General features: G+C 39.8%; 2 protein-coding genes across 7 annotated transcripts in view; one reads left to right on the top strand and one right to left on the bottom strand.

Moving 5' to 3' along the window:
• Positions 1-3,489: 3,489 nt before the first annotated feature.
• Positions 3,490-14,744, bottom strand: LOC139942219 (uncharacterized). Its single transcript, XM_071939001.1, has 4 exons — positions 14,535-14,744; positions 10,987-11,350; positions 10,116-10,201; positions 3,490-7,859 (listed from the first exon to the last, which is right to left on the bottom strand). The coding sequence occupies exons 2-4, from the start codon at positions 11,099-11,101 to the stop codon at positions 6,240-6,242; spliced, it is 1,821 nt and encodes a 606-aa protein (XP_071795102.1). The 5' UTR covers positions 11,102-11,350; positions 14,535-14,744; the 3' UTR covers positions 3,490-6,239.
• Positions 14,745-19,253: 4,509 nt separating this feature from the next.
• Positions 19,254-26,250, top strand: part of LOC139942037 (beta-hexosaminidase subunit alpha-like) — a 31,115-nt gene continuing 24,118 nt past the window's right edge. For 3 of the 6 annotated variants that reach the window (XM_071938718.1, XM_071938716.1, XM_071938714.1), the window contains exon 1: positions 19,256-19,552. In XM_071938718.1, coding sequence (XP_071794819.1) covers positions 19,359-19,552 — 194 coding nt within the window. In that variant the 5' untranslated portion in view covers positions 19,256-19,358. Of the gene's footprint in view, positions 19,553-26,250 lie in introns of all 6 variants that reach the window. The other 3 variants (XM_071938715.1, XM_071938717.1, XM_071938719.1) reach the window with 2 other exon arrangements.

Below are 26,250 nucleotides of genomic sequence, written 5' to 3'. Positions count from 1 at the left end.
GTTCTTCCCGGTATATTTCCTATAATGGCGGCTTTTGAGATTGGATGGGCGTCTCAACTGTCGGTGTCGCCTTAATTTTGTTTTTAAGCATAGCCTGAAAATATAGATGAGTATTAAGACGGAGTGACGTCGTTGGCGTTGGTACAAGTCATCAGATCATTGAAGAGTGAGAAACAAGACTGTAATGAGATAAAAAAGAGGATGGGGATGAAATGTACTACGAGTAAATTTGAAAAAAATATGATAATACGTGTTCAACGAACTAAAGATTCTTAGAATCAGCAAACGCATTGGTCCCGTCAGCACCCCTGCTTTATTTAAGAGACTGTATAGTCCCTCATCAAAAACTGGCAGGGATGCTGTTCGCAGTGAACTAAAAAAAAGAAATAAAAAAATCTAGCACTAAGCCTATTACTCAAAAAGAATGTTTCCATCCTTTTTGAAAGTGTTCCCGACATTTTGAAATATTTCAGGGTTCGGCCACTATATAATGATGAGAAGGTTTGATAATCAATTTAAAAATAATGACAATAGAAACATTTGGTTAGCAGCAGCTTTTGGTAGTATAAAGCATTTCGAAAAACATCTCACTTCGAAGTAACGTGTTAAGGTAAAAAGATACCATTGTCATTTCCCTAAAACTTGAATCTAAGAAGCGCTACCGCGTAACGCTTCTCATATTCTGTGGGTGCGTTCGTTTAGCTTCCCTGGGTCTACCTCGCGGTGCTCACTCGGATGAGCCCCCGACAAGAGCTAAACGAACGATCACTCGGCGCTCTCGCAGTGACGACATGCACCTGGGGCCAGCCTCCAAGTGACCCACTCCACAAGCAGGGCACTGGGGGCTGACCTGGGTGAGCCCCTGGAATGACGTCAGCAGCTATTAAAACGCACCAGGGCAGACCGGGGATGACACAGGGAAGCTAAACGAACGCACTCTGTATTCCGATTAGAGATTATTCTTCCTGAGTGGACATTCACTCGATCCGGATTTTCGGCGATATTTCAAAAGCACGCGATCAACTTTCAAAATGAACACTTCAGACGTTAGTTTTGTATAGGATTACAACAATCGATCGGTTAAAAAAACCAGCGGTGTGTACACGGGACATTCAATGGAAGTTTTCAACTACAGCAGACCGATTTGCACTCCAAATCACATGAAAAGTCGGTTTATGTTTTAGGTTGATGATTTTAATCAAAAAATCACAAGTTAAAACTTGTGATTTTTTTTCTTTTTTTCCAATTTTCAATTGGGGTTTAGAGGCACATTGATCGAACACCCTTCTTATTGATGTGTTCAAATATCTCTTGTGGGAATACACGGGAATGGTTTTGCTTCATCACCGAAAAAGATTCACCTAAAGGGTATATGTATTTAAATGCATTATATAGGCGTGTTGTTGTATAATCCCGATAAATTAACCAACTTAGCACGTCCGGAATTTCTAAAGGTTTCATAACTGATTCGTATTATTACAGTATAAAATATGTTGTTATTTTCTTTTTATAACAAGCAGAGACCGTCCAGGTTAAGGTAAAAGTAAAACTATGTGCCCTCCCTGACCCCATATGCTCATTTAAAAGAGATTTTGTTATATACTATTAGCCTATATATGCACGGAAAATCTAAAATTATAGTGAACATTCAAACGAAGATGGCAAACAAAACTTGAAACACTCAAATGTACAACAAACACCGTATTAAAACAAAGACGCCCAGTTGTCAAATTAATGTAAGCAGAAACACCAACCAGGCGAGATGAAACGGGGGGGGGGAACCAAAAAATAGAAAAATAGGAAATAAATAGGTCAAAAATACAAATTTACACAAAATTAATGAACCAAAATAAGATCGAGGCCCGATTGAGGCACGTTAGTAAAAAACGAGAAACCTACAGAACCGAACTAAATGCACTAAGCTTTTCCTAGATTATATCGAAAGACAAAACGTCTTGAATGCCTCAAAGAATTACCAACGAGTTTCTGGTTTCAATACTTAGTTCAGAAAACGCTTTCGGGAAATCGTAGAATAAGTTTGAGTATCGGGCAAATCAACAGCCATGAGTTGCGGACCATGCAGAGATGGATTGACTCACGCCCCCACTACATACGGTCTTTTCGAAAAGTGAACTGTCATCATTAAAGGAACACGTTGCCTTGGATCGGTCGAGTTGGTCTTTGAAAAGCGTTTGTAACCGTTTTTTATAAAATGCATATGGGTAGAAAGATGTTGTAAAAGTAGAATACAATGATCCACACAAACATACCTCGAAATTGCGTGGTTTTCCTTTTACCTCGTCGACTAATACGTCGGCCATTTATGGGGGTTAGCCTTGCTCAAGGCAGTCGCATTATTCGCTCCGACAAGACGCCGCTGTAAACCCACCCGTATACCCTGTGCGTGGTGCGTGTGATCACACCGCATGACCCACCCGTATACACACTGTCACATCGTACGAATACTGGGCATTTTTAAAGAACTGTCAAATTTGTTCTAATTTGAATAGCCGTTACTTAAATTTGAACATTTTATGTTAATTATTGCCCGCGTTCGTCCTAGGAAAAAAAATACGCCATCCGCCCTCGTACCACTAACCGCATAAGGAGGCCGTCAGGCCGACAGCCTTGTCGGGTCTGTAACTTCCGGGTTTAATGTGTTGTATTGAAAACATTGGGGGGGGGGGGGCTCTCGGATATGCTAGTATGCAGCTCATGAATATGTATATCTTTCGTCAGACCTATCAGACAACACAGGATGTGAGGCAAATGAATTATTCATTTTGACGTTCATTCACGCATGACTATCAGGCGTGGTTGTGTGTGATGTAGACATGTCTCGTCTTTCGCGGGCATTATGGTAATAAGCTGACTTCCGGCAGCTGCACTTTCGGTCATGTGCCGTCTAGATTTCGGTCGTCTAGACTCCTCTGAGTTTTCTATTGGAAGTGTCTTTCCAAATAGAAGATTTCCCAATGCAGGCCGGAGGCTAGCTGCCTTTAGGTCAGATGTGGTAACATGCTATTAAAGCCATTATACACTTTCGGTAAACAGTAATGTCCAAGGCCCTCACTTCGTGTATCACAACTTATATATAAAATAACAAACCTGTGAAATCGGAGTCGGGAGAAAATAGCGGGAATACCCACCCTTGTTTCCGCACGTTTCACCGTGTCATGACATGTCTTTACTATAATCCGTAATTCTCGTTGTCGAGAATTGATAATTGTTTTAATGTTTTTTCAAAAAGTAAAGCATTTCATGGAATAATATTTCAAGAGAAGTCTCTTACCATTACCTTCTGTAAACCCTGTAAGTTATTTGTAAATGTGTCAACTTTTTTTGTTTTTTTTCTGTTCCGAAAGTGTAATGGCTTTAAAGAAACATTTGTTTTGGCTAACAAAAGAGATGCTGACAGTGTAAGCACGTTATGTAATCAATCGTAAAATGACAAACATTGCATGACATTGATTAACAACAAAACAATCATAAAACTGGAAATTAGTTTCATTTATTTCTCATCACATTTGACATTTTAGGCAGAAATATTACATGGGATGTTTTCTTCTATCATCATCAGATCGTGTAAGTTTTACGAAATCCTGTGATCTTAGAAGCGAGTTGTTTTCTTATCAATTCTGTCATTCTCTTTAACGTGAAAATAAGCTGGTAGACTAATCAAATAAACACGGAATGAGCAATATTGGAAAATATTTCATAAAATTGTCACCCTCTACAATAATTGTATTCATTATGTTCTCATTTTCTACAATTTTGTACGTTTATTCCGTTCACAACAAACTATAAGTTTGTTTAATTAACTTTAAACTGAAATAGTGCAAATGTTGACCTTTTCCTGAACGAACTATTAAACATGGTATTGTTCCAAAACAGTTTTGTCATCGAGTTTTAAATGGTGAAAAATAAAAATGAAAGAGGTATGTAGAGATTAAATGTAAAAGAACTTAATATTCTAACTTTTTAACAACACTAAAAAAAAAACCACCGGTATAACATTTTTGAAAGGCATCAAACTAAATAAAAGGTCATTTGTACGTTTGATTAAACTAATCTTTGACAGGTGTTTCTTTGATTGCTCCAATCCAACTAAAAGTTTGTACCTTATTCGCCTGCTACAAAAATAACCTTTAAAGTGTAAACCTTTCACCGTTGAAAATATATATTATCATAAAAACTTACTTGGTAACAAGCAACAGAGAGCTGTTGGTAGTAGAAAGCATTGCGAGAAACGACCGCCTCTAAATTTCGGGAAAGGGGTAATTCCTCAGATTTTAGGCTTGAAGCCTTTCTCAGCCATGCTGAAAGCACATTCGGGCAACGTGTTTTTTCTTTCATTATCTCCTTGCAACTTTGATGACCAATTCAGCCAAAATGTTCACACTGTTTTTATTTTATGTATTAATGTTAGGATATACTATTACCTCCATGGATACACGGTACCAAGTGAAAATAATGTACTGGTCTTTGACAATTACCTATTGTGTCCAGTGCCTTTAAAGGAACACGTTGTCTTGGATCGGGCGAGTTGGTTGTTATTAAATGCATATGATTAGAACGATATTTTAAAAGTAGAATACAATGATCCACACAAATTTGCCTCGAAATTGTGCGTGTTTTTTTTTTCCACATGGACGGCCATTTATCGGAGTCAAAAATTTGACTCCCATGAATAGCCGACGTGTTAGTCGACGAGGTAAAAGGAAAACCACGCAATTTCGAGTGATACTAACTTTTGTGGATCATTATATTCTACAACATCTCTCTAGGTCATATGCATTAAACGCTTTTCAAAGACCAACTCGACCGATCCAAGGCAACGTGTTCCTTTAAGGTATAGCAGCAGCTAGCTACACCGCGATAAAACTGATTAAAGCGTAAAGCTGACCTCAGATAGGCAGTGGACACTATCGGTCAAAATAATTATTAGCATAAAACCCTTTTTGGTAATGAGTAACGGGGAGCTGTCGATAAAACAAAACACTGTGAGAAGCGGCTCCCTCTGAAGTAACATAGTTTTCGAGAAAGAAGTAATTTTCCACGAATTTGATTTCGAGACCTCAGATTTAGAACTTGAGGTCTCGAAATCAATCATCTAAACGCACAAAACTTCGTGTGACAAGGGTGTTTTTTCTTTCATTATTACCTCGCAACTTCGATGACCGATTGAGCTCAGATTTTCACAAGTTTGCTATTTTTTGCATATGTTGAGATACATCACGTGAGAAGACTGGTCTTTGAAGTGAACAACCTTCTTGTGGTTGTTACTTACGTACGTTACTTAAACCAATCATAAAAATCTAACCAATTCTCAATTATGACAATTCTAAATAATTACCGATCCATCTTGTTTCCCCTGTAAAACCTTTCGAGCTTTCTTTAAGTATAATATCAATGCTGTTCGCTTCCCAGCACGATTTGTTTTTATTTAACTCACGTCCAAAAGTAACAGCTAAGCTGTTGTTTTTTTAAAGAGAAGCGACTGTGATAGAGACAATATTGTTACCGTTTTGGCCGAAATTATATCCCCACAAACAGCTTCATCCCCCTGACGTATTTCACTATGAAATTTGGAAAGAAAATCTCTCTTTTATGAAACCAAAATAAAAGAAAAACTGAAATGAAAGACATCGAGAAAAGAATACATTATTTTCAAACTTAGTTTTTGGTCATAATTGCAACAATTGCAAACAAAAGTGAGGTGGAAGGGGTCACAGAGATTTACAACATCTTGTATAACATCTTTGTTGATATTCTACGACTCTATGAAGGTAGAAGCTAGACCCACTGGACACTATTTGTAATTACTCAAAATAGTAGTTAGCATAAAAAGTTACTTGGTATATAACAAAGAATAGCTGTTAATAGTATACATTGTGAAAAACGCCTCCCTTTCAAGTAACGTAGTTTTCGCGAAAGTGTAATTTTCCACAAATTTGATTTTGAGACCTCAAAATTAGATTTTTAGGTCCCCAAATCAAGCATCTGAAAGCACACAACTTCGTGTGACAAGGGTGTTCTTCTTCCATTATTATCTCGCAACTTCGACTACCAATTGAGTTCAAATTTTCACAGGTTTGTCATTTTGTGCATATGTTGAGATACACCAAGAGAGAAAACTGGTCTTTGACAGTTACCAAAACTGTTCATAGGCTATCTTTATTTCCCCTCTTATGATAATAATTAAAAACCTTGTATCAAAATTGCTGCTGTTAAATTTTCTAGACTGAAACTTTAATAAGCGATTTCAGGCTTTGCGGTACCTCGTATCCAAACAATGTGAAATCCGGTTCATATATTTTGTACAGTTTTAGAAGATCGTTCCTTGGTATCTGCGAGTAGAATTGGTTGAAGGTTGCATCGTCATGGCTTACGTTACGTGTTGATGCCTTAAAGTGAACAAGATGGTCGACTTTGGTCTCCTCAAGGATGAATTTAGCATCCTCCTCTCCAGTTTCCAGCCTACCAATGAAGTCAAAACGCACTGTGCAGGGTAGAACCATCTTGTAAATAGGTTGCCAGTGACCGTCGAAATTGATTATTTTGGAATTCCCAATGAACTGTACGAACTCGTGGAAGCTGACGTCACTGCCGGTTTGGAGTGCCTCTTCTGTTGCATTCTTACGGTACATCTTGATAATGCGAGTTCCCGTGTGTTTCTGGAAAGATGGGTTAGGTTCCAAGAACTTGCTCCTGTAGGCTGACAGTACTCGTGCGAATGGATGTCTGACAAAGATGAAGTTTGTATAGTTATTGAGACGTTGCTGGATGTCATCTTCGGGGAGCGAGCTAAGTTTACGGAGGCTTTGCGCGTGCGCAAACCTCCCCGGAATATTGTCGACACTTTTGTACTTCCCTTGAAGAACGAGGAAGGCCCTCTTCCAGTTGGTCGACCCCACTTTGGAAATGTATGTGTAGATCAGACGGTACCGATCTTCGAAGATGAACGGCCAGAAACTGCGCTTGCTTTGTTTGATGGTTTGCTGGATAGTTTGATTTCCCAAACCGAGACGACCACATGCTTGACGAAGAGTGGCTCGTCGTTTGGCCTGTTCACTTTGCCATGACGACTTCGGATCCTTCTTTCCTCGTTTCAGTTGTCTTGGGGTTTTCGCCAGCTTTGGCTTACCTGGAACTGGTTTGACAGGGGCAGAGTTAGGGGCAGCGTTGGGGGCAGCGTTGGGGGCAGCGTTAGGGGCAGCGTTAGGGGCAACATTGGGGGCAACGTTGGGGGCAACGTTAGGGGCAACGTTAGGGGCAGCGTTGGGGGCAGTGTTTGGGGCAGCGTTGGGGGCAGCGTTATCATTATTTGTTTTAGCAGCAGGTTCTTTTCTTTCGGGGGCAACCTTAGCTTCAGCCTGGTCCAGTTTCCTTTGCGGAACGTTTTCTTTAAGTGGAATTAGATTGTCTTTTGTTTGCTTCTTCGCAACGACGGCCCCTTTCTTAGCGTTGTCATTTATAACAGTTTTCTGCGTAAGCAACATACCTTTATCGCCCACCTTCTTTTGCCGAACATGTCCTTTTGGTGGTGTAAGTTTTTCCTTTGTTCGCTTCTTCGCATCAATGACACTTTTCTTAGCACTATCATCCACAACAGCTTTCTGCGTAGGCAAAGGACCATTTTTCGCCTTAGCTTTTACAACAGTTTTTTTTTTAAGTGGTTTCTTTCCTGATTTTTGTACTGGCGCTGCTGATTTTTTCTTTGTTTTTGGTGGCGGTACTTTTACTTTGCTCTCCTGTGAACTCTCCTTGGATTCAATAGCAATGTCTTTATTCAAGATGGGTATGTCATGGTCGATCTTAAGCAGGCTTTCGTCTTGTTGGGCAACGGTTGGTAAATCCTGCGGAACAAAACACATATTTGTTTTAATTGATTTTAAATCAAGTTTGAGATCATTTCCATATGGTTAGTAGTCGTGTATTGACTCTGAATCGAAATCTTGCAACGCTTGAGCAATTGGGTCAGAAAGGGCATTGGAGTTAAATGCACTGGGCACTCAAAATAATTGTTAGAATCATGGGCGTCAATCAGGGGGGGCACAATATCATGCCCCCCATCTTTTTGACCACCTTTATCATGAAGCCAACGGTTTTGCACTGTGTAAGACGAAACACTGTGTCCCACCATGGGCATAAATCCATGGACCCGCACCCCGCGCCATAAAAGGCTTCTCACACGCAGGCTTCATGGTTGACAGTTTGCACCTCCCCTTGAAAGAGTGGAAGGGACGTGTCCCCACCCCCACCCAACCCAATTTTCAAAGGGTGGGGGGGGGACACACACAATATCAAAATGTTCCCCGTGTCTTTTAAACGCCTTAATCATGAAACTCATGCTTTACACTGTGTAAGACCAAACCCTGTGCCCCAAACCCTGTGCCCCGTCATTGCCATCAATCCTGGGGGGGGGGGGGGCACAATGTTGCCCAGTCTTGTTAACTCGCGTGTCTTAGAAAGGCACGTACGTGCGTGTCATCTCCATACGTGCGTGTCATCTCCATACTTTTTTTTTGTTTTACCCAGGCAAGTCCGCACGTGATTCATTATACACCATATTCAATTGAAACGTTTCTGATATGTTTTTGTATTCCCGTAAACCTTGCGTACAAACATTGCAAACAATCCACTACACATACCCATCTTTTCGTTTTGTTAATAGTGAAAGTTCAAGTATTGTCAAAGTCCGTAAAGGCCCAAATTCTACTGCTCAAATTTTGAAGGCTTATTGTTCTGTTTCGTTTGCCATTAGGTCTCTAATTGGCCTAAGATTGCACCACAGAGCATGTAGAATTCAAATTTTTTTCGAGCCCTTCAGCGGGCCCAGACCCAGGCCGTAAAGGCTTCACGCTCTTATGCTCACTCTTTGATAGATTTGCCCCCTAAAACGTTTTTCATAGATCCGCACCTGAACTTGATGCTGTTAACCCAAAAGGTACTTAGCTGTTCACATTTTAAAGGCTTTATGTTGTGTTCCATTCTGTATGCCTCTTATATGGGTCTAATTGCACCACAGAGCATCTGGAATGCAAATTTTTTTCCGGGCCCTTAAGCGGGCCCTGACCCATGCCGTCAAGGCTTCGCACTCGCATGCTCACTCTTGACCAGGACAGGCAGTTTATCCAATAACACGTATCTCGGGATGTCGACATTCTAAAAGTAGGAAGGCGTTTTCCACAGCAGTATCCATAAAAGTAATACCCGTATTAGCCACGAGCTAATTAGCTAAAGAATACATCTTCGCTTTCAGGATGTAATCATCACACAATATTTAATCCCGAGAAGACGTTCGCAACCTATACTTTTAAGGTATCGACATCATAAAAAAAGATCGTCATCCCATCATCAGGATGGGGGAAATCTACAGATAAAGAACCTCGGCAAGTCGACATCGTGTGTTCAGAATGTAACTAACCGGAGAACAATATTTAGGGAAGTCGACACCCTACTTTCATGATTTGTTTTCTTTCTTTATTTATAACACACCCAACAGCACAATAGTGCCAATAACAGGATGGTTATGAAACGAGAACAAACTGTTCAGTATCATATATGTCGACAGCCTACTTTCAATGTCGACATCATACTTTCACTATGTGGACACCCTACTTTCATTATATCGACATGTCATCATCCTACTTTAACTATGTCGACATCCTTCATCCATTATATCGAAATCATACTTTCACTATGTCGAAATGCTACTTGTATTAAGTCGACATGCTGCTTTCGTTATGTAGACATGCTATTTTCATTATGTCGACATCTCCCTTTCATTATGTCCACATCCTGAGATACACGCAGAATATCTAACTCAAAGAAGTCTTGAGCACAAAGTACAAATGGATTTTGCAACCCACCCTCTCCAGACAGCAGCAATGCTTTTAGGAGAGTACGTCAACTTAAGACTCAAGACTCAAGACTCTTCATCCCGAGATGAATTACCTCCGAAATACCTCGTCATCTTACGTTTGTGATGTCGTCATCCTGCAGTAAATTATCTCAGAGTCCAAATAGGTCAAGGAGGCATAATTTTATCTAGAGCTGTTATTTCGAGAACACTATATAAATTATTTGTGTGGGCCTATACATGGTATTACCTGTGCATTGATGTTCAGTAATGGTACTGATATAGATTCTACAGCACCACGTCGTTCTCTCAGCGGTTCATATTCATCTTCAAAAACTAAAAAAGGAGCAAGACAAGATGCTATGTTAGCATTTCATACATTCACCCCGGTGGCATAAACGTGGACATGTTTTTCTTTTGGGGCAACAACATGGGGGGGGGGGGGGGGGTGGTATTATTAAACCAAGAGGGGCGATTTCCCCGTCGAACAAACACAGTCATGCAGAATATTGTTCAGACTATACTAGGGTGACAGATAGTGATAGGATCATGCCTTTTGATGATAAAAGTAGTTTTCAGTTTCAGTAGTTTTTTTTCAGTTTTTTTCAAGCACAGGCAGGCATTTTATAAATTTTGAAAATTGCTTGATTCAGTGACAGGGGTATGGGCTACTGTGGTATAAAAATAAATAAATAAAGACAGGCAGAGGGAAAGAAATGAACACACAAACACTGGACACTGTTGGTTATTGTCAAAGACCAGTCTTCTCATCACTTGGTGTATCTTAACATAAGCATAACGTAACAAACCTGTGAAAGTTTGAGCTCAATTGGTCGTCCAAGTTGCGAGACAACCATGAAAGAAAAAACACCTTATCACACGAAGTTGTGTGCTCTCAGATGCTTGATTTCGAGACCTCAAAATCTAATTCTGATGTCTCGAAATCAAATTCTGGGAAAATTACTTCTTTCTCGAAAACTACGTTACTATAAAGGGAGCAGTTTCTCACATTGTTTTACACTATCAACAGCTCTCTATACTCGTTACCAAGTAAGGTTTTATTCTAATAATGATTTTGATTAATTTACTGCCTTTAAATAATGGTTTGACATTCCATTCACCTGTTTGTTCCACTGCCATCCATCGAGATATCATCATAGCAAAGCCAAAAAGGTAGAGTACCAAAACGAAGCTGAACATCGATCGAGTGGTTGCTAAGAATGACATTTTGACCATTAGTCAGTGGATTCACTTTTAACAGGTTTAAATTGGGAATACGGCCCTGTAAGCCGATACAGTGTATAGTTCTTCCCGGTCCTATAAAGGTGGATCTTTTGGATCGGATGGGCGTCTCCCTGTCCGTGTCCCTCAAAATTATTTTTCAGCAGACCCTGAAAGTTGTTTAGATGAGTATTGAGACGGAGTGACGTCTTTGGCGTTGTTACAACTTGAAGTCATCAGATCCTTGAAGAGTGAGGAACAAGACTATAAGGAGAGAAACAGAGGATAGGGATGAAATGTAAGAGAATAAATTTGACAATAATTATGATAATGTGTTTAACGAACTGAAGATTCTTAGGATAAGCAAAAGCATTGGTCCCGTCAGCACCCCTGCATTATTTAAAGATGCTATGTCAGATTTTTGTCCGATTTGACCCCAAAATTTTGATTTAAAATTAATTATGTATTTTGATGGGGGTCGAGAAAGTTACAAGCTTTCATTTGAGCCATTGCTCGAAAAAGTCTGCCAATTATTAGTAGCGGTGAAATAAAGTGCTCAATTTTTTTTTTCGGGATCCCAACAATATATCACGTGACCAATTATTATGTGTTTTATAAGAAACGTTTTAAATTTTTGTCATGGTTCCTGACCATTAAAAGTAAAAGTTAAACTGTTTTCGTTAGAGCGGGTGATACTCTTTGAAATAACATTCACTCAAAACACTAATCTATTTTTGTTTGGGGCCAAAAATCTTACATAGCATCTTTAAGAGACAGAAGTCCCTCATCAAAAACTGGCAGGGATGCTGTTCGCAGTGAACTTAAAAAAAAAAAAACAAAAAAAAAACTAAGCCTATTTTTACTCAAAAATGAATCTCTCCGTCCTTTTTTGAAAGTGTTCCCGACATTTTGAAATGTTTCAGGGTTCGGCCATATACTGATGAGAATGTACGTTTGATAAACAATGGCAATAGAAACATTTGGTTAAAAGCAGCTTTTGATAGTATATAAAGCATTTCGAAAAACATCTCACTTCGAAGTGACGTGGTAAGGTAAAAAGTTACCATTTTCTTTTCCCTAAAACTTGAATCTGAGAAGCGTTAAAGGCAGTGGACACTATTGGTAATTGTCAAAGACTAGCCTTCACAGTTGGTGTATCTCAACATAAAATAACAAATATGTGAAAATATGAGCTCAATCGGTCATCGAACTTGCGAGATAATAATGAAAGAAAAAAAAACACCCATGTCACACGAACTTAAGTGCGTTTAGATGGTTGATTTCTAGACCTCAAGTTCTAAACCTGAGGTCTCGAAATCAAATTCGTGGAAAATTACTTCTTTCTCGAAAACTACGGCACTTCAGAGGGAGCCGTTTCTTACAATGTGTTATACCATCAATCTCTCCCCATTACTCGTCACCAAGAAAGGTGTTATGCTAAAAATTATGTTGAGTAATTACCAATAGTGTCCACTGCCTTTAAGTAACGCTTTACAAAAGTAACAAAAGTAACAAAAGTTCAACTTGAAACTTCTGAAAGATATGATGAAGGGCAACAAACCATTGGCAAGCTGAATATTATGTTATCTTTCAATTTTCAAAAACTGTTTCCAGTTTAGAAAATTCACTTTAGTAACACAATTTGTTGTTAGCTGAGCAAACTATACTCGATAATGTTGCAATGCAAGCACTAAAGAATGCCTCTTTATGTTGTAAAATATTTATAAAATGAGACCAACCGTCGTTTGTTAACGTATACGAAATTAGATAGACTAGTGTTGTAACTACTGAGAAACCTAATTCATTGAAACTGTACCCAATGAAGGAAATAGATTAAGTCAGAGAATAGACTCTTAAAAGTAGATTCGTGAATGTACTCGCCTTCGGCAATACATTTTATTCACGAATCTACACTTTATCGTCCATTCCCCTTTACATACTATCCCCTTAATTCTTAAAAGCTGTGAGACTTCTATGTATTTTTTGTGTTTTTTAAATTTAATTTTGTTATTTAGAATTTTGCACGGTATGCTATATGGGGGTTTATCTAGCGGGGTGCACCCACAGGTGCTGTTCACTCTTAGCGGGCAATATTATGGAGGTTTAGTGACACGCTTCTGAGTTCCCGAGCAACGTGAACGAGAACGTTAGAAAATTGTTCGTCATTAAAGCGGTGGACACTACATTGGTAATTAATCAAAATATTTTTTTTATCATAAAACCGTTTTTGATTACGAGTAATGGGGAGAAATTACATATCCCATGCACAACATGATTTTAAAAAGATTAGTGTTTTTATGCAATTATTGGCAAGAGGTAGGCCTATGTGATTTATTCCGATAGAGTAATTTAAACCTAACAAGGTTTGAGTTATGGAGTCGCTTGATGAGCTTATTCGCTGACTTGTTGGTATTATCAACTTTACTAAGCCCAACTGTATTCTTCGATTAGGCCAATAATAGACTCGATGAATGATTTTAATTGTTTTGGGCAACACTTTATAAGCGAAGCCCCGATACCTCGGTCATGCCAAAACTACGTTATTACACGTGCGGCCCGTAAATTAGGAACTGAGGTGTCCAGAAACGTCCCGCCAAGAGGTAGAAATGTTCCATTTACCTCAATGGTCTCATACACCAATAGAAACATTTTATTGGGAAATTTAAAACTTCATGTTTTAAAGATCAGAGTGCCAACTGCAAAGTTGCTCGTGTATGTATGTATGACCTATACCTCATCATGATACAGTGAAAACGATCATGAGGGAAACCCATGCAGTTAATGATTTACCACCGAACTGTTCCCAAATCCGTCAAGAGTGACAACATTAATGTTCCAAGCCGGTTTCCAAATGAAATTGTTTTTAGCACTATGCGAACAGCACGAAATTTCATGGAGCCGTTTCAGCAACAAATTTCCTCAACAACTATATTGTTTGCTAATAAGCGAAACTATAAAGCAAGAAACCAAGACCCAGAACACGCGACTTTTGGCTGGTTGCGTTTATATTCAAGAAAATGCTTGACGACTTTGACATAACTGTGCCCATATTTTAGATAAACAGTTTATGGATCCACATTATCACGCATTCGTTTCAGATCATGGACATTGATAAATAGAAAAGGTGATGAATAAATGCAGAAGAACATGGCATTTTGACCTCGGTATTAGAGTGCTGAACTTATTGGCAGAGATCGAAAACATCAAAATTACAACACTTCAAATCTTGCCTACCTACCTCCATGCTTGTACATTGTTGTAACTTCGATATGGGTATTATAAAAAGCAAACTATTTTGTTATACGAATTAATGTATGTATTTACGGTAGCCAACAACGACGATTTAAGTAAAATATAATGGCGAGTGACACCCTTTTCAACTAGGGATCATACATGGTTTAAAAGTTGTTACCAGTGGTGAAAAACCTCTCTGTATGGTGTAACTTACCCATCACTTTAACTGATTCCCTGCAACCTGCAACTTTCTAGTCGCAAAAGTTATGACAGGGAGCAATTAAGGTCTTTGACACCAATTTTCAGCATGGCAATGTAGAGTCAGTCGATCCATCTGTCAGACTTGTTCATTATTCGAACTTCATCATTGCCACACGGTCGTACATGGTCGTGCCATGGAGGTACGGTCGTACACACCACACACCCCGTGAACATACACGTACTGATCTGGCCTCCTATAAGTACTTTATGCAAATGCCTTAGACACACAAGAGACTGGCTTAACTGATGTGAGATCAGTTTATCTTACGTAACAACTCTCATTGTCCACCTTTCTCAAGAGGAACGAAGCAAAAATAGGTTCACATTGCAAGCAGTGGAGCCATTCTCTCAGGGACATGGGTGCACCCATAACGACCGCTGGGATGTGCAGATAAGCTTCAACTAGGTATGGAGGAAGAATTCTACCTCCATACTTAGTAAACCAATGACGCTCTTGAATGCCTCACCTATAATTCAAGGTGAATGCTCTAATTACGGGGAGCGATTGTCAACGGCGCACCCAATGTCTTGGGATGGGACACATAAGGAAAGCCATAACTGCAAATCAAAAACAGATAGCCATAGTTTGTAAACAATGTTACACTATGTTTTAAAAATACGTTGAATTTGTTTGTGCGCAGGCAGGCGTTTTACTCCATATTATTATTACTAATAATGTTAGGCGGTCTTAGCTTATCTAGCGCAGAAACTCGGCTCTTGAACAGTAACCGGAGAGATAACAATTATTAATAACAATAATAATATAGGTTTTCTCGGTCAATTTCGGCAACTGAGCCAATTTAACCACCAAGCTATTCTACTAAAAAGGGTCATTCGATTTCGTTTTATGATTTATAGTCAAAACGAAATGTAATGTTGCGTCGTTCGATTTAACAAAATAATCATTCAATTTAGCAATTCATAAAATCAGCATTCAAATTCGCAGACGCTTCCTGAGGCGTGTGTGTCACGAAAAAGAATGACGATATACGCTGAACTGAACAGAGTGCTAAAGGAATTTAACTCGACTCAAAACGAAATTGAATGGCCGGATTCTAAATTTGAAAACGCAGTATAACAACTGGAGAGAGAGGAAACCGCAATGGGGAGAGGTTGATAGTATCAAGGAGGAATAAATTATCATCCATGATAGTATAAAACATCGTGAGAAACAGCTTTTTCTGAAGTGACGTAGTAATCGAGAAAGAAGTAATTTACCACGTTGATTTCGAGACCTCAGAATTATATTTTGAGATCTCGAAATCAAGCCAGCACACAACTTCGGGTGACAAGGGTGTTTTTTCTTCCATTTTTATCCCGCAACTTTGACGACCAATTACATGTACTGTTAAGAACTTCTTCTGTCTAGCGCCCTCATTTAAATCACCCTCCTTCAGCCAATGTAAAATACACTGGGGTGGATTTCACAAAGAGTTAGGACTAGTCTAATCTCGAGTTAGCACCAGTTACTCGTCCTAACTAAGGACTATCCATGCAATTTGTATCTCCTAGGACTAGTCCTTAGTTAGGACTAGTCCTAACTCTTTGTGAAATCGACCCCTGGACACCTTTGGTAATCAAAGACCAGTCTTCTCTCTTGGTGTATCTCAACATAATGCATAAAATAACAAACATGTGAAAAATTGAGCTCAATTGGTCGTATAAGTTGCATAAAAATGAAAATGAAATTGGCTGCTCATTTGTCGAATTTGACCAAGAAAACCTATAAGCGCACAAACATACATGAGTAGTGTATGCACCCAAGGCGCACAATGAGCGGATAACGGTGATTGAGGAGCAGAAATCGGCGGTAAGCATGAAATTGGGCGGAACTTCCGGAGAACTGCCCCCTCGGTTGGCAAAATCTCGTGCTGTGACGTTGCGATAGAACTTCCGTACCACCGATTTGTTGCTTAAGTTCAGTATGCTTACGGTATAGGCAGAACTATAGCGAGCCCCAACAGAAAAGTATTGCTAACAGAAACAGCCAGCTGTAATTACAGACATTTGGTCAAGAAAGTGTTCGACAGCTTTTTCGCCCATGGGCATAATTTCATAAAGCCTACTAAGCACAACTTGCTACCGGACAAAAATATTGCTATAGCAGAAACTGGTTACAAGCTAAAAGATAAAATTTACCGTAATTTTCAGTCATCAATTTGTTCTTATCATATAAATTTGCTAAACAGCCTTTGATGAAACTATAATCATTGATCCGTTGGCGTTTTGTTTTTGGGTGTGTGGTTTTATGAGCCGGGCGGGCGCGGCAAACCCAGACCCTCGTCAACCCTTTGTTTTGCGACGGGTGGTGTCACTTAAAGCCAGTGGACACAATTGGTAATTGTCAAAGACTAGCCTTCACAGTTGGTGTATCTCAACATATGCATAAAATAATGATCCTGTGAAAATTTGAGCTCAATCGGTCATCGAACTTGCGAGATAATAATGAAAGAAAAAACACCCTTGTCACACGAAGTTCTGTGCGTTTAGATGGTTGATTTCGAAACCTCAAGTTCTAAACTTGAGGTCTTGAAATCAAATTCGTGGAAAATTACTTCTTTCTCGAAAACTATGGCACTTCAGAGGGAGCTGTTTCTTACAAGGTTTTATACCATCAACCTCTCCCCATTACTCGTCACCAAGAAAGGTTTTATGCTAATAATTGTTTTGAGTAAATTACCAAGTGTCCACTGGCTTTAAACAACAATAATCTGCGTCAGAAAACTGTTCACGAACAGGTTTAGCCTGGGCTATAAATGTGATGCTTAACGTGGACTTGGAGGTAGTCTACCTCCATGTGTATAGGGGCATTATACTAGAAGTTTGTAATCGCTGCACAAGCTATCCGAACCTTGCGAACTAACACGGTCGGCCAAGTTTATGGTCACTGTCAAAATGTTTATTGACTCTTGGTAATGTGTTTAGACATTTATTTCAGTATTGGCAAATGAAAAAATAAAATAAAAAAAACATCAAATTCAATAAACCAACCGCCTTGGTTGTAGTCCCACCATCAAACTCTTCTTTCGCAGATGACTGTCTGTTATTCCGGACCATCGAAACCAAATGAAAGCACACAAGTAATTGTGGAACAATGATATTTTTTTCTTTCATTATTTTCTAGCAACGTCGGTAATCAAATTTTCACAGAGTTGCTATTTTATGCATACACCAAGTGAATACTGGTCTTTCACATTACCAAATGTGTCCAAACTCTTGGAACAATACGAAGTATGTGTTTACAAAAACATGCATAACAAGTTTCATTTAGCCTTGGCCTAAACTAATGAAGGACGCAAAGTGGTCATCTGCTTTTCTGATCAGAATAGCAGAAAAGCAGATTTTATTAGGGTTTATATGAGTTGTAAGCAGATTGAACGTTTTGTAAAAATGCATTTTCTACTTTTCTACTTTTCTAAAAGCAGCTTTTACTTTATCTCATGCTGGCGGACGAAAAGTGGCCATGTGCTTTTCTTCTACCAGAATATTAGAAAAAGTAAAACCTGCTTTTCTAAGTAGAAAAGTAGAAATGCATTCTCAAAAAAATGTTCAATCTACTTTTCAGGTAGCAGAAAAGTAGAAAAGGAGAAAATTGATACCCCCCATAAAATCTGCTTTTCATCTGATACCAAAAACAGAATTGTTCGTGCACTTCTCGTCCTCCATACCTCAGAACTAAACCGGAAACAGCGCGGTGCTCCCCGTACGCACGTCTAACACGGCTGAACTGACTTCAATTTTTTTTTCGCGTACCACACGGAAGCCATCGTGTACACGCGCTTTCCCGAATACGCTTCACTATGGTGGCCCTGGAGGGAAATCGCATATCGCAAACGTGTGCGCATACGTATGCAATGTCGTGAAACAAATCGCGAATATGTGCGCACACGTACGCAATCTCGTGAACTAAATCGTGAATATGTGCGCACACGTATGCAATTTCGTGAACCAAATCGTGAATATGTGCGATTTGTTTTGCAATGTCGTGAATTTTATTGCATACCATGTTGCATACCTTTGAATAAAATGTCTAATGATCTGGGGGGTTTCTTTCCAACAGTGAGATAAGCGGTAGTCATTGCAGCAGTAGTCTTTGTTGTGAGGCAAGCGAGGCGTGTGGTCGTCCTTGGCCTGGTGCCAAGTTCCTGGGTATACACATGCTTTACAGAGGGAGCCTGCTGTAGCGCCACAGTACTCCCTAGATCGGTAACAAATTATCCACAACTATGACATCATTCTAATGGTATGCAACATGGTATGCAATAAAATTCACGACATTGCAAAACAAATCGCACTCGTGTGCGCACATATTCACGATTTGGTTCACGAAATTGCATACGTGTGCGCACATATTCACGATTTGGTTCACGAGATTGCGTACGTGTGCGCACATATTCGCGATTTGTTTCACGACATTGCACACGTGTGCGCACACGTTTGCGTTATGCGATGTCCCTTCGGGGCCACCATACTTCCCGGATCCCTTCACTGGCAGCAGCATTGATGTGCTACAAAACAAAATTGCGAACTGCCTTGGTCTCACACTTTGATCTGTTGAATAAAACCCGCGCATGTTAGAAACTAGCACGGACTATTCGCAAACTGCGCGGGAGGAATAAAAATTAGGCGCGTGCGTTCTAAATTTGCGCTGGTTTTATTTTTGCGCTCCCTTCCTCGTTTGATCAATAACATCTCATGGACAGAGTGTACTGAAAGTAACAAGTGCAAGATCACGCCCCCGGTATATTAGCATTTATTTACAGAAGTGCAACTCAAAATGTCGTCAATACTTTATGGACTTGTCATTATTGTGATGCTTTCTAGTGTTGATGGTAACATTCAGCTTAACTCGTTTGACCCATCATTTGGAAAGGCTGTACAGCCGCAGTCGGTTGGCTCACCATGGCCAATGCCACAAGTTATCACAACGACACCAGTGACTTGCAAACTCACAGATCAGAGTTCATTCCGGTATGTATAGCCTTCAGCAAGTCCATAATCCCATTTCGATGCTAATATTTACTTTACAATCATAAGGACATGTCACTCTATCTAATGATACAACATGGTTTGAGTCATTTGAAACAAAGGGTCCAGACAGGCCTATGCCTATAAATAGCATGTTCTGCATGGATGATCATGCTATCATCCCAGCAGGCACAAGTTGGTCATAGTAACGTTAAACCGACGTCACATCCCGACGTCGGATGACGGTCGGCTCATGGTTCTATGTGAAAGTTTGTAGGACGTCTGTTACCGACCATTACCGACGTCTGTTACCGACCATGATACAACGTAATTTTTCCGACCACAAACCGACGTCGACAGACGGTCAATAAATAAACGTCATTTAGACGTCGGCAAATTTCCCAAAATATGACGTCAAATCCCGACGTCGGATGATGGTCGGTTCATGGTTCTATGTGAAAGTTTGTAGGACGTCTATTATCGACCATGATACAACGTAATTTTTCCGACCACAAACCGACGTCGGCATATTGTCAATTAATGACATCGTTTAGACATCATTGGAATACCCCAAACCTGACGTTACATTATCTACGTTCATTATTTATTAGTTAATTGATTTTTAATTATTAACATTATCAATTAATACAATGCATACTCACATTCAATCTGCTTGATCTCCCTTCGTTGACCTCTAGTCACCGCACCTATTATACTATTCAATGGTACTGCATGTGTATATATACCGATCGGTTTCAAGAATTTTGCATTCATGGGTGTTATAGATTGTAATTAAAACTTTGTAGTTTTAATTAATATTTTGGAAATAAGCTGTCAAATTTAGTTCACACATTTAAGTTATTACAAAATCTATTGATATTTAACACATGCAAAACAAAACATGTGTTTGTAGTATCTAATTACCGCTTAATTTGTTGTATAATTGTTGCAGTATGTAACCACATCTAAGTCTGACCTCAAAATTTGCATAATATGCAAATGATGTCGTGACGGTAAATTGCCGTCACTAGCTAACCATAATATGACGAAATACTGATGTACATATTATGACGTCATAATAACGTCACAGGTTGACCAAAATATAATGACGCTACAAATTGGTTATGATACAAACAATAATATGACGTTTGTTTATGGTCGGCTTATGGTAATACAATTATGGTTACAAAGGGACATACAAACGACGTCTATGCAACGTCTGCTCAATGACGTTACTATCTGGTTAAAATACAAACATTAATGCGACGTCTTATTATGGTCAGACTGTTGTAATAAAACGATGGTTAGACTATGACAATAAAATTACGTCTAAGCAACGTCTGATCAATGACGTTACTATTAAGTTATAAATCTACCTAAAATGTAACGTTCATTTTCGGTTACATTTTAGTTATTATAGTCATGACCATCTTACGACGTCCATACGACGTTATTAATTTACGTTTGATTCTTGTCGCCAATCTGACGTTGTATTTTAGTCACTTTTTGGTAATCTGACGTCGCGACTCAAAATCAACCATAATATGACGTCAGAAAGACGTCGTGTGCCTGCTGGGATGTAGATAAACATAACATGGAGTGAAATTTCCCTTTTATTATTTATAGGGCCTTTGAATAACATCCAAACCACTTGCCCGCACTGTATGCTACAATCTACAAAGTACAAGGCCACTTCCTCACCATTGGGAATGTAACTATGGTGGCCTTGAAGGAACATCGCATATCGCAAACGTGTGCGCATACGTATGCAATGTCGTGAAACAATTCGCTATATGTGCGCACACGAATGCAATGTCGTGAAACAATTCGCGAATATGTGCGCACACGTATGCAATGTCGTGAAACAATTCGCAAATATGTGCGCACACGTATGCAATGTCGTGAAACAATTCGCGAATATGTGCGCACACGTATGCAATGTCGTGAAACAATTCGCGAATATGTGCGCACACGTCTGCGAATATTATTTGCGATGTCGTGAATTTTATTGCATACCATGTTGCATACCTTTGAATAAAATGTCTAATGATCTGGGGGGTTTCTTTCCAACAGTGAGATAAGCGGTAGTCATTGCAGCAGTAGTCTTTGTTGTGAGGCAAGCGAGGCGTGTGGTCGTCCTTGGCCTGGTGCCAAGTTCCTGGGTATACACATGCTTTACAGAGGGAGCCTGCTGTAGCGCCACAGTACTCCCTAGATCGGTAACAAATTATCCACAACTATGACATCATCCTAATGGTATGCAACATGGTATGCAATAAAATTCACGACATTGCAAAACAAATCGCACTCGTGTGCGCACATATTCACGATTTGGTTCACGAAATTGCATACGTGTGTGCACATATTCACGATTTGGTTCACGAGATTGCATACGTGTGCGCACATATTCGCGATTTGTTTCACGACATTGCATACGTGTGCGCACATATTCGCGAATTGTTTCACGACATTGCATACGTGTGCGCACATATTCGCGAATTGTTTCACGATATTGTATACAAGTGCGCATATATTCGCGATTTGTTTCACGACATTGCATACGTGTGCGCACACGTTTGCGTTATGCGATGTCCCTTCGGGGCCACCATATGTAACAGTTACTGTACGAAGCCACTACCAGGTATAATAAATTAGCAGCCTGACCCCTGAGTTGGCCTATGATCCTTCATGCGCAAATGACACGTTTTATTCTGACTATTCTATAAAGATAGCTTCGAAGGACGAAAAGTGGCCATCTGCTTTAGTATTATCAGAATAGCTAACTGCAAAGTCGTACTAATTAATTACATAATATACGGGCAAAACCGTATCTGAGTAAAATTTGCTTTTCCGGTATCGAAAAAGCATAATAAAGTAGAAAAATTCCCATTAATTGACATAGCCTCTGATTTTCTGCCACAGGTGGCAGATTTTTTGGGCACCAGAGTAACAATGTATTTTTATGTGGCAGAAACGGAGAAAGTAAAGTCAAATCGTTCAATGTACTTTTATTTTATTCTGATAGCGAAAATGCAGGTGGCCATTTTTCGTCCACCAACGGAAAAAGAGGAAATTGAAAGTAAAATAATTTGCTTTTCTCGAGTGGTGTAGCAGAAAAGCACAAAACATTCAATCCCATACTTGGTTTTTAATAATAAACAGTTTGGGGTCGGACAAAGGACAGTTGACTAGGTAGAGTGGGACTGGAGCTAGACTTGATGACAAGTCGTTAGGCGCTGCCTATTTGTCTGCCTTTCATGCAACAGTCACAGTGCGATGTTACACATGCAACAGTCGTAGGTAGCGCGAGGCAGCTCTAACTAATTTTTTTTTTTTTTTGGGGGGGGGGGGGGGTTCGCCTGGGTTTTTTTTTTTGCCTCCACTATGGACTGAATGGGCCAGCGGGTGCCAAGTGACCAGGGCGGGGGCTTCGCCCCCGCTCTGGTCACTTAATGGCACGCGCTGGCCCATTAAGTCCATAGTGGAGGCAAATAACCAGTCAGTTAATGGCTGATTTCATGGGGATTCCCCTGATTTCATGGGGATTCCCCTGATTACATGAAGTACAGGCACAGGTAATTGCGACTGACTCACACACACATACTGGGATCGAGGGTGTGTGTATCGTCCCCGCAGCTACACCGCGCTGTAACTACACACCGCGCTTAACAATTACCGTCTTGACTTCAAGACTAGACTGGAGCCAGCCAGGTCTAGAAATTGTTCTACCCCAACTTGTTAGTTTTTCCTTGGGGTGGTGGGGTGGTTTAAAGTTTTCTTCTGGTTGCTTGATCATGAAGTAAAGACTCTCTGCTGACCAGGGGTGGATTTCACAAAGAGTTAGGACTCGTCTTATCTCGAGTTAGGACCAGTTACTCATCCTGACTTAGGACTATCCATGCAATTTGTATATCTTCTAGGACTAGTCCTAAGTTAGGACTAGTCCTGACTCTGTGAAATTGATCCCACCACCGAAAGCAGGACATACTAGGCCTCCTACTACTCTTATCCAGGCATGTAACTATTATATACAAACTTTGTAAAAGAGTAACAATTTTGGGGGTCCTCTGCACAAAAGTCTGCTCTACATGTAATTTCAAGTTTGAAGAGAAACTAGAATCTGTTTGGGTTTTGTTCATAAACCTAGACTGCCTGACTGCATCTGATTTGGAAAATGCATGGTTCAGTGCATAGACCTTGTAATGTGTTCGTACATGTACATGTATACATGTACATACATGTATATGTACATGTACATGTATACATGTACGTACATGTATACATGTACGTACATGTATACATTCTACACTCCCCAAATTGGAATGCCTCCACTGTCCCTGAATTTGAATAAGAATTAATGCTATGCAATATTGCAATGAGTTGATGGAGTTAAACGATTTTGTACCTTAATTGAATGCAGAGCCTCAACAGGAAACTATTGGACCAGGGAGACTATTATGCATTACTTACATTAAGTTATTAGTTTTTTAGTCACAATAGCCCCTGATTGCCCAAAGTCATCTTAAAGGTAGTGGACACTATTGGTAATTACTCAAAGTAATTATTAGCATAAAACCTTACTTGGTTAAAAGCTGCAGCACCACAGTAAGTAAAATTTCAAGGGAAGCTTTCTACTATCATAATCTTCAAACTGTGTAAGTTTATTGTAAATCTGTGGGCATTTTGTTAAAATGTATTTAATCCATGAGAAACTGCATTGCTCAGAATCTAGCGCCAAAGAAACACGCAGCACATAAAGTTATAACAGATACAGAAAAAACGGATGACGGGAAAAAATGATTTCGTTCCTGCAAATTAGTAGGCAGGTAGGGCCTATTTTATTCCCTTAAAATTGTTAATTTGCATTAAAACAATAATATTTATTACTTGATAGATAATAAACTGCGCCAATAAAGTATCTAAACATTTACAAATAGTCAGATTTATCGGAACCTGAATTAGTATGCCAAAGAATAATTATTCATTTCTATTTACCGTTAATTTCTGCACATTTTGACACATCTTGTGTTGCGCTACGATGTTGTTTGGTGGATTTATGGGCACTTGAGTGGCTTAAGGTCGAATTTCAAAAGTTGCAAAAGCCCCTATTCACCCTAATTCCAGAAGGGAACTCACACAAGCCTCACACACAGACAAAATCAAGACAAAAGACACAAACTCATTTCGTTTACTTGACCAGGAAATTTATGGCCGTATCTTTAACTCTAAAACTGCTGATATCCTGTCCTCAATACTTGGTGTGTCCTCCATCACTGTTAACGGCAAGGAGTCGTCTTCTCATACTCCAAACGAGACATCTGATCTGTCCCTAGTCAATCCCCTGCCATTTCCTGATCAGGGTGCGTCGCAATCCCTCGAGAGTGGTGTCAGGCTTGATGGACTTGTTCACTTTCTTCTGCTGCAGAAGTCACACTCGGGCGGCCACTCCTTGGCAGGTTGTCCACATTTCCCTGAGCTTGGTAGCCATTCCACCATTTTACCGACCGTCGCTGGTGACGTTCCAACTTGATGAGCTGCAGCTCGAATCGACATACCGGCTTCTATCAAACCAACGATCCGTCCTCTTTCCTGTTTGGTCAGTTGAGCCATCTTTCCTGTTATCTTGAAACACCTTTCCCTGTCGTACCATAATCAGGGATTCTGGCTCTTAACCCATTTTGTTGTATGCCTCCCATCTTTGACCCCTTTGCTTGGTTACTGACAATTATTGCTGATGTTCATCGCAACCGATTTATCCAAAACGCGACAAACAAATCATTTATAAAAGGCGGGCAAAAGAAACGCTGATCTTACTCGTCACAATACAACGATTTAGCTCGAATAGGGGCTTTTGCAACTTTTGAAATTCGACCTTAAGCCACTCAAGTGCCCATAAATCCACCAAACAACATCGTAGCGCAACATAAGATGTGTCAAAATGTGCAGAAATTAACGGTGAATAGAAATGAATAATTATTTTTTGGCATACTATTTCAGGTTCCGATATATCTGACCATTTGTAAGTGTTTAGATACTTTATTGGCGCAGTTTAGTTTGAGAAAATTTAACATTTAAGGGAGCAATTCTGGGACCGCGATTTGCAGAGTACCGTGTCATCACACTCGCACTCGCATATGCATTTGATATTGATTTTATTCAAATTCTCCAATAAATGACTGTCAGGTGGTAGTGGTCACTGTTTTGGTCATAGACACTTGGCGCCAGCCGGGGGTGAATAAACAGGTGTTCGAGTGCTAAATTAAAGTGGCGCGTGACAGCCATCATGTGATCTTCGAATATCACAACACGTGATACCGTACAACCTTGGCGGCGCGACTAGACTGTGGTGGCAGTTTCTGTCAAGTGTTTTTGTCTGCAGCCTGGTGTACAGTTTACTGCATGTTTATTAACAACATTCAACGTACAACATGTCGGTTGCCCTTATTGTAGCTACTTTAGGGATGTTTATGATGAATGTTCATGGAAATCGCCAGATGACAGAAGAAGTAACTTGCAGTGGTCAGCAACCGATCGACACGAACCGCCTGCAACATCAACAGCAATCGGTCGGCTCACCTTGGCCAATGCCACAAACGCTCATCACAACACCAGATATTTACACATTGGAAGATCAGAAATCTTTTAGGTTTGTTTAGAGATGTTGGGAGCCAGTAGTGTACTACTAATTTTAATATATTCGA

The sequence above is a fragment of the Asterias amurensis genome, chromosome 9 (genome assembly GCF_032118995.1).
Source record: "Asterias amurensis chromosome 9, ASM3211899v1".
NCBI lineage: Eukaryota > Metazoa > Echinodermata > Asteroidea > Forcipulatida > Asteriidae > Asterias > Asterias amurensis.
This window is presented reverse-complemented; position numbering and strand designations above follow the sequence as displayed.

Excerpts from the sequence above, each read along its gene's own strand:
- LOC139942219 (XM_071939001.1), bottom strand. The coding sequence starts at position 11,101 with ATGGTCAAAATGTCATTCTTAGCAACCACTCGATCGATGTTCAGCTTC. Across the intron at positions 10,202-10,986 it reads GATGGCAGTGGAACAAACAG|TTTTTGAAGATGAATATGAA; the intron begins GTGAATGGAATG and ends CTCCTTTTTTAG. Across the intron at positions 7,860-10,115 it reads TACTGAACATCAATGCACAG|GATTTACCAACCGTTGCCCA; the intron begins GTAATACCATGT and ends TTTGTTCCGCAG.